This window comes from Salvelinus sp. IW2-2015, linkage group LG2 (genome assembly GCF_002910315.2).
Source record: "Salvelinus sp. IW2-2015 linkage group LG2, ASM291031v2, whole genome shotgun sequence".
NCBI lineage: Eukaryota > Metazoa > Chordata > Actinopteri > Salmoniformes > Salmonidae > Salvelinus > Salvelinus sp. IW2-2015.
In genome coordinates, this window is record NC_036839.1 from 13,515,480 (window position 1) to 13,524,292 (window position 8,813).

The following is an 8,813-nucleotide window of genomic DNA, read 5'->3' on the forward strand; positions in this document are numbered from 1 at the left end:
GCTACACKTGTTCTGAAAGGCCCCAGAGTCTGCAACACCAGTAAGCAAGGGGCACCACTAAGCAAGCAGCAGCATGAAGGCCAAGGAGCTCTCCATTGTCCTGCTGGAAGGTGAACCTCTGCCCCAGTCCCAGGTCTCTAGCAGACTGAAACAGGTTTTCCTCTAGAATCTCCATTAATTTGGCTCCATCCAACTTGCCCTCATTCCTGACCAGTTTCCCAGTCCCTGCCGATGAAAAGCATCCCCATAACATGATGCTGCCACCACTATGCTTCAACGTAATGAGAAGTGTTGGCTTTGCGCCACACATAGCGTTTTGCTCTAAGGCCAAAAYGTTTAAGAACCCTTCTCAACATGTTTGCTGTGTCTACCAAATGGGATTTGATATGTTTTTTTTCAGCAATGGCTTTCTTCTCGCCACTCTTCCATAAAGGCCAGCTTTGTGAACCATCCGGGTGATAGTTGTCACATGGATGGTTTCTCCCATCTCAGCTGTGTCTCTCTCCAGCTCCTTCAGAGTTACCAGTGGCCTCTTGGTTGCTTCTCTGACTAATTCCCTCCTTACCCGGTCACTGAGTTTTGGTAGATGGCCTCCAGGGGTTGTTCAAAGTTTGGGATCTTTTTTTTATAACACCAGAGCTTATTTAGAGGTGTCACAGCAAAGGGGGTGAATACTTATGCAATCAAGACTTTTCCATTTTTTCTTTGTAAATGTTTTTTTCCCACTCCTAATTAAATCAATTTTAATTCCAGGTTGTAACAGAATAAAATGTGAATACTTATGCAAGGCACTGTAATACTATGTATGCATAATAATTTAGTAAAACTGGTATCTCAAACAAAAAAGTCAGAAGTATACAGACAATGCCATTATCATAGAGTATATTGTATGCTACTTTTAGTTCAAATAAGCAAATAATTGTTTAACATACTAAGGTGAAAACCAATGTACTGCCTTGTGAACATTCCAACATCACACTTGCTTGTCAGAAGTATGACTCAAAGCTACCATGCAACAATAACACTCCCAGTCATGCACATTAGCCTATCTACCTAAACAAGCACGTATGGTGTCTGTGTTGCTGGCAGTGTAACATCAAGGGTGTCCATGTACATCATTAATGATGCACATCATTTCAGGAGGAAAACTACAAGATACTTCACATATTGAAATGCAATAAATAGTCAATGATACCCTGAGTCACACTTCAGAGAGAGAAGACAGGCAAACAGAAAGGAGAGATCTACACTACCYGTCAAAMGTTTTGGAACACAAACTCATTCAAGGGTTTTTCTTGATTTTTACTATTTTCTACATTGTAGAATAATAGTGAACACATCAAAACTATGAAATAACACATATAGAATCATGTAGTAACCAAAAAAGTGTTAAATAAATCAAAATATAGTTTATATTTGAGATTCTTCAAACAGCCCCCCTTTGCCTTGATGATAGCTTTGCACACTCTTGGCATTCTCTCAACCAGCTTCACCTGGAATGCTTTTCCAACAGTCTTGAAGGAGTTCCCACATATGCTGAGCACTTGTTGGCTGCTTTTCCTTCAATCTGCAGTCCAACTCATCCCAAACCATCTAAATTTGGTTGGGGGTCAGGGGATTGTGGAGGCCGGGTCATCGGATGCAGCACTCCATCACTCTACCTTCTTGGTCAAATAGTTCTTACACAGCCTGGAGGTGTGTTGGGTCATTGTCCTGTTGAAAAACAAATGATAGTCCCATTAAGTCCAAACCAGATGGCATATCACTGCAGAATTCTGTGGTAGCCATGCTGGTTAAGTGTGCCTTGAATTCTAAATAAATCACAGTGTRACTAGCAAAGCACCCCCACATCATAACACCTCCTCCTCCATGCTTTAAGGTGGGAAATACATATGGAGAGATCATCCGTTCTCCCACACCGCGTCTCACAAAGACACTGGTTGGAACCAAAAATCTCAAATTTGGACACCAGACCAAAGGACAAATTTCCACTGGTCTAATGTCCATTGCTTGTGTTTCTTGACACAAGCAAGTCTCTTCTTCTTATTGGTGTCCTTTAGTGTTGGTTTCTTTGCAGCAATTCGACAATGAAGGCCTGATTCACACAGTCTCCTCTGAACAGTTGATGTTGACATGTGTCTGTTTCTTGAACTCTGTGAAGCATTTATTTGGGCTGCAATTTCTGAGGCTGGTAACTCTAATGAACTTATCCTCTGTAGCAGAGGTGACTCTGGGTCTTCCATCCTGTGACGGTCCTCATGAGAGCCAGTTTCATCATAGCGCTTGATGGTTTTTGCGACTGCACATAAAGAATCTTTCAAAGTTCTTGAAATGTTCCGTACTGACTGACCTTCACGTCTTAAAGTAATGATGGACTGTAATTTCTCTTTGCTTATTTCAGCTGTTCTTGTCATAATATGGACTTGGTCTTTTACAAAATAGGCTATCTTCTGTATACCACCCCTACCTTGTCACACCACAACTGACTGGCTCAAATGCATTAAGAGGGAAAGAAATTCCACAATTAACTTTTAAGGCACACCCGTTAATTGAAATGCATTCCAGGTGACTACCTCATGAAGCTGTTGAGAGAATGCCAAGAGCGGGCAAATATGTCATCAATGCAAAGGGTGGCTATTTGAAGAATCATAATTATAAACTATATTTTGATTTGTTTAACACTTTTTTTGGTTACTACATGATTCCATATGTGTTATTTCATAGTGTTGATGTCTTCATTATTATTCTACAATGTAGAAAATAGTAAAAATAAAGAAAAACCCTTGAATGGGTAGGTGTTCTAAAACTTTTGACTGGTAGTGTAGCTCTATGGCCTTGGAGGCCCTGGGTCTGAGACTGGCCTAGATTTGGAATGCTGATGCCCTGTGTTGGGTTTGTTGTATGTGTGTCTTTGTACAAGTAGTACTGCAAGGCTGTCCTCTCTGGGTGAATCATCCATATAAGCCAAGCTTGACACAGAGTCTTTGAATTCCTGATGGCTCCTCTCCAAGTTAAGTTCAGGACTCTGATAATGTAAAATAAATAAGAGCAAACACACACATTTCAACATAAGTGTGTTTCCACCATTAGAAAGTATCTCAGAACTCTTGGAGTAAGTCATCATTTTTCTAATATGATATCAATCCCATTTTTAAAAAGTCTTGGTCCTTGATTGCCATTGTCTGTTTGTTCTGTGGAAATCAACAGTTCAGTACGTACTTGTGGTGATGAATGGCTGAAGCAATGGCTGCTGGTCAAAGCAGCGATTGGCTGAACCCTAACAGCAGGCCTTTGATAGTCTGGACTGGCAGTCACAGTGCTATAGGCAGGAGGTCCCAGCGTAGACTGCCTCTGCAGGAGCTGCAGGATGGTCTGAATATCTGATGTCATCTGGGACTCCAACCTGCAAACACAGATGGAAGGCAGAAAATGAACTTCTACTATTGGTTATAGGGATAAGGGACTGGAGGCTAAGGAAAGATAAGCTTAACACAAATCAACAACTATACTGTCTCTAGGCTATCGCTGTTTTGTTTTTATTGTACAGTCGTTGAATATGTCAAATTCTAGCACTAGGGGGAGCTTGTGATCTATGTTTACATTACAGTATCATCATGGTTGTCAATGAAGTCAAAAGGCTTGGGAACATGTTTTACTCTCTCTCTCTCTCTCTCGCTCTCGCTCTCGCTCTCGCTCTCGCTCTCGCTCTCGCTCTCGCTCTCTCTCTCTCTCTCTCCATAATGAATATTCAGTAAGGGTGGGGTAACAGTGTCTGTGGAGGGGATTTCTAGCTACCTCACACTCACACATTGCCTGTAATAATAATGGATGGATATCCTCCTGCTGCTAAACACAGAGCATTATCTGTGGTGATGCTGATTAATCAATTTAATTGCCCTTCCTTAGCTGCCATCCGCCAATCAGAAATGGTGTCATTATGCACATGCTTAGTATAATGCCTCTAATGCCTTCATCATTTGTTCAGCAGTTCGTGACTCTTGACACATACAGGAAATACAAAAGAAACAGGATGGKTTTTCTGCCGTTCAAATAAAAGACAACCAACCTGGTTGAGTTTAGTGGAACTTGAGGAGACAATGGCATGTTGTCCGTTATTTTAGCACTGCTCTCCACTTCTCTGACCGATGGTCATTAGCCTAGCACGGAAATAATGCCTAAATGGCAGACACATTCTGCGAAAACCACAAAAACGGTAGCTACTAATAGTTGGGTAAAACCCAGGGTCAGAGAGAGTGCACTGGAAAATGTCTCCTTTGGAAATAGGACCGCACGGATTCAAGAGGAGACCTTCAGTATGACACACACACAAACACATACAAAGCTCCACCTCCCCCTTTATTTGGAAAATCTGACCATAACTCTATCCTCCTGATTCTTGCAAAACACAAACAGGAAGTACCAGTGACACCTTCAATAAAGAAGTGGTCCGATGAAGCGGATGCTAAGCTACAGGAGTGTTTCGCGAGCACAGAAAATGTTCCGGGATTCATCCGATGGTATTGATAAGTTTACCACATCAATCCTCACCTTCATGAATAAGTGCATCGGCGATGTTGTCCCCACAGTGACCTTGCATACTGTATATATCCCAATCAGAAGCCATGGATTACAGGAGACACCCGCACTGAGCTAAAGGCTAGAGCTGCAGCTTTCAAGGAGTGGGACACTAATCTGGACGCTTATAAGAAATCCTGCTACGCCCTCCGACGAATCCGCAAACAGGCAAAGCGTCAATACAGGACTAAGATCGAATCCTGCTACTCCGGCTCTGATGCTCGTTGGATGTGTCAGGGCTTGCAAACTATCACGGATTATAAAGTGAAACTCAGCCGCCGCGAGCTGCCCAGTGGCACATGCCTACCAAATGAACTAAATGCCTTCTATGCTCGCTTCGAGGCAAGCAACACTGAACCATGAATGAGAGCACTAGCTGTTCCGGACGACTGTGGGATCACGCTCTCCTCTGCGTAGCCGATGTGAGTAAGACCTTTAAACAGGTTAACATTCACAAGCCTGCTGATCAGCTGCCAAGTGTCTTCACTGACATTTTCAACCTCTCCTTGACCCATTATGTAATACCTACATGTTTCAAGCACAACACTATAGACCCTGTGCTCAAGAATGCCAAGGTAACCTGTCTAAATTACTATCGCACCGTAGCACTCACATCTGTAGCCATGAAATGCTTTTAAAGGCTGGTCATGGCTCACATCAACACCATCATCCCAAATACCCTGGACCCACTCCAATTCGCGCACCGCCCCAACAGATCCACAGTTGACGCAATCTCTATTGCACTTCAAACGGCTCTTTCCCACCTGGACAAGCGGAACACCTATCTGACAATGCTGTTCATTGAATCCAGCTCAGTGTTCAACACCATAGTTCCGTCCAAGCTCATCACTAAGCTAAAGACCCTAGGACTGAACACCTCCCTCTGCAACTGGATCCTGTACTTCCTGACGGGCTGCCACCAGGTGATTCGGCATGGGCACTCAGATCCTCAAAAAMATCTACAGCTGCACCATTGAGCATCTTGACTGGCTGGATCACCGCTTGGTATTGCAACTGCTTGGAATCCGACCGCAAGCCGCTACAGACGGTAGTGCGTACGGCCCAGTACATCACTGGGGCCAAGCTCCCTGCCATCCAGGACCTCTATACCAGGTGGTGTCAGAGGAAGGCCCTAAAAAATTATCCAGCATCCCAAGTCAGAGACTGTTCGCTCTGCTACCGCACGGCAAGTGGTACCAGTGCACCAAGTCTGGAACCAACAGGACCCTGAACATCTTCTACCTCCAAGCCATAAAACTGCCAAATAGTTAAATAGTTCATTTTTATTTCATTTTATTTAMTTCACCTTTATTTAACTAGGCAAGTCACTTGCGAACAAATTCTTATTTACAATGACGGCCTACCCCGGCCAAACCGTAACGCGGACGACGCTGTGCGCCGCRCTATGGGACTCCCAATCACAGCCTGTTGAAATACAGCCTGGAATCGAAACAGGGTCTGTAGTGACGCCCTTAGCACTGAGATGCAGTGCCGTAGACCGCTGCGCCACTCGGGAGCCCTAATAGCTACCTGGATTATCTGCATTCAACCTTTTTGTACTAACTTTTTTGACTCATCACATACACTGCTGCTACTGTTTATTATCTGTCACTTTGTTCCTAGTTATATCTACTGTACATACTGTATCTACCTCAATTACCTTGTAACCCTGCACATCGACTCGGTACTGGTACACCATGTAAAAAGCAAAGTTATCAATACTCATTGTGTATTTATTATTACGTGTTTTATTTTTCTATTATTTCTATATTATTTTCTCTCTCTTCAGTGTTGTGAAGGGCCGTTAGTAAGCATTTCACTGTTAGTCTACACCTGTTGTTTACGAATCATGGGAGGAGGTCAGAGACCTGGAAGTGTGGTGCCAGGACAACAACCTCTCCCTCAACGTGATCAAGACAAAGGTGATGATCAGGGACTGAAGGAAAAGGAGGGCCGAGCATGCCCTCATTCTCATCGACAGGGCTGTAGTAGAGCAGGTTGAGAGCGTCAAGTTCTTTGGTGTCCACATCACAAACAAACTTTTATGGTCTTAACACACCAAGGCAGTCGRGAAGAGGGCACGACAACGCCTATTCCCCCTCAGGAGACTGAAAAGATTTGGCATGTGTCCTCAGGTCATCAAAAAGTTATACAGCTGCACCATCGAGAGCATCCTCACTGGTTGCATCATCGCCTGGTATGGCAACTGCTCGGCCTCAGACTGTAAGGCGCTACAGAGGGTAGTGCGTACGGCCCAGTACATCACTGGGGTGTTAGAGGAAGGCCRTAAAAATTGTCCAAGACTCCAGCCACCCTAGTCATAGACTGTTCTCTCTGCTACCGCATGGCAAGCGGTACCGGAGCGCCAAGTCTAGGTCCAAAAGGCTTCTTAACAGCTTCTACACCCAAGCAATAAGAATTCTGAACAGGTAWTCAAATGGCTACCCGGACAATTTGCATTGACCCCACTCCCCTCTCTTCTTTTATGCTACTGCTACTCACTGTTTATTATCTGTTATCTATGCATAGTAACTTTACTCCTARCTACAGTACATGTACATATTACCTCAATTACCTCGACTAACCTGTACCCCCGCACATTGACTCGGTACCAGTACCCGCTGTATATATCCTCGTTATTGTTATTTTATTGGTTCTCTTTTATTTTTTACTTTAGCTTATTTTGTAAATATTTTTCAAAACTCCATTGTTGGTTAAGGGCTTGTAAGTAAACATTTCACGGTAAGGTTGTATTTGGCGGGAGTGAATTAATTAAATTTGATCGATTTGATGTGACAAATAACATTTAATTTGAGGTCTCTTATTCTTTGTGATTATTCCTGCTAAAACTACCACCTGCTGTTTGTCTGTCTGCTCTCGGCAGCCTGCTGGTGCAGGTGTTGTTATCTCTCCTCTCACCTGTTTGTCTGTCTGCTCTCGGCAGCCTGCTGGTGCAGGTGTTGTTATCTCTCCTCTCAACCTGTTTGTCTGTCTGCTCTCGGCAGCCTGCTGGTGCAGGTGTTACTCTCTCCTCTCACCTGTTTGTCTGTCTGCTCTCGGCAGCCTGCTGGTGCAGGTGTTTATCTCTCCTCTCAACCTGTTTGTCTGTCTGCTCTCGGCAGCCTGCTGGTGCAGGTGTTGTTATCTCTCCTCTCAACCTGTTTGTCTGTCTGCTCTCGGAGCCTGCTGGTGCAGGTGTTATCTCTCTCTCACCCTGTTTGTCTGTCTGCTCTCGGCAGCCTGCTGGTGCAGGTGTTGTTATCTCCTCTCAACCTGTTTGTCTGTCTGCTCTCGGCAGCCTGCTGGTGCAGGTGTTGTTACTCTCCCCTCAACCTGTTTGTCTGTCTGCTCTCGGCAGCCTGCTGGTGCAGGTGTTGTTATCTCTCCTCTCAACCTGTTTGTCTGTCTGCTCTCGAAGCCTGCTGGTGCAGGTGTTGTATCTCTCCTCTCAACCTGTTTGTCTGTCTGCTCTCGGCAGCCTGCTGGTGCAGGTGTTGTTATCTCCCTCTCAACCTGTTTGTCTGTCTGCTCTCGGCAGCCTGCTGGTGCAGGTGTTGTTATCTCTCCTCTCAACCTGTTTGTCTGTCTGCTCTCGGCAGCTGCTGGTGCAGGTGTTGTTATCTCTCTCTCAACCTGTTTTTCTGTCCTCTCGGCAGCCTGCTGGTGCAGGTGTTGTTATCTCCCTCTCAACCTGTTTGACTGCTTCAGGAATAATGGGGATTCAAATGTAACACTGCACACGGAACAAGTTTTGTTGTGATGTTGTTTGAATTTGTATTCGTTGGAGAGTGTGTGCTGTTATTTTTCGTATGGTTTAATAACAACTTTCAGACACAATCTGGGTGACTTGTCTATTTGGAATTCATAGATTTCAGTCATGAGGTGCCGCAGGGCCAGACGGATTCACAAAATGCAACAGTAACAACAATTTACTTTTTATGTTAATTCTGAATTTCCATTGTCTCCATGAAACAGAATAGAAAAACAAGAGCTTTATGAAATCACATCTGTTTACTGGCCTTTGTACCTGGATTGCAGCTAGATTTCCATGATGTTAGACATTGCATTGTAAGAGGTCAGAAGATGCCAGAGGCAGTGCAGTACACAGGATACCTGTTTAAGTGCAGTACAGGCCAACCTGTTTAAGTGCAGTACACGGCCTACCTGTTTTAAGTGCAGTACAGGCCTACCTGTTTAAGTGCAGTACAGGCCTACTGTTTAAGTGCAGTACAGGCTAC

General features: G+C 44.3%; 1 protein-coding gene across 1 annotated transcript in view; it reads right to left on the reverse strand.

Moving 5' to 3' along the window:
* Positions 1-2,592: 2,592 nt before the first annotated feature.
* The window catches only part of LOC111972743 (voltage-gated inwardly rectifying potassium channel KCNH7), a 127,212-nt gene continuing 120,991 nt past the window's right edge, over positions 2,593-8,813 (reverse strand). Inside the window, exon 15 of the mRNA XM_070449339.1 lies at positions 2,593-3,403. Within this exon, the coding sequence (XP_070305440.1) occupies positions 3,121-3,403 (283 nt within the window). The 3' untranslated portion in view covers positions 2,593-3,120. The remainder of the gene's footprint in view (positions 3,404-8,813) is intronic.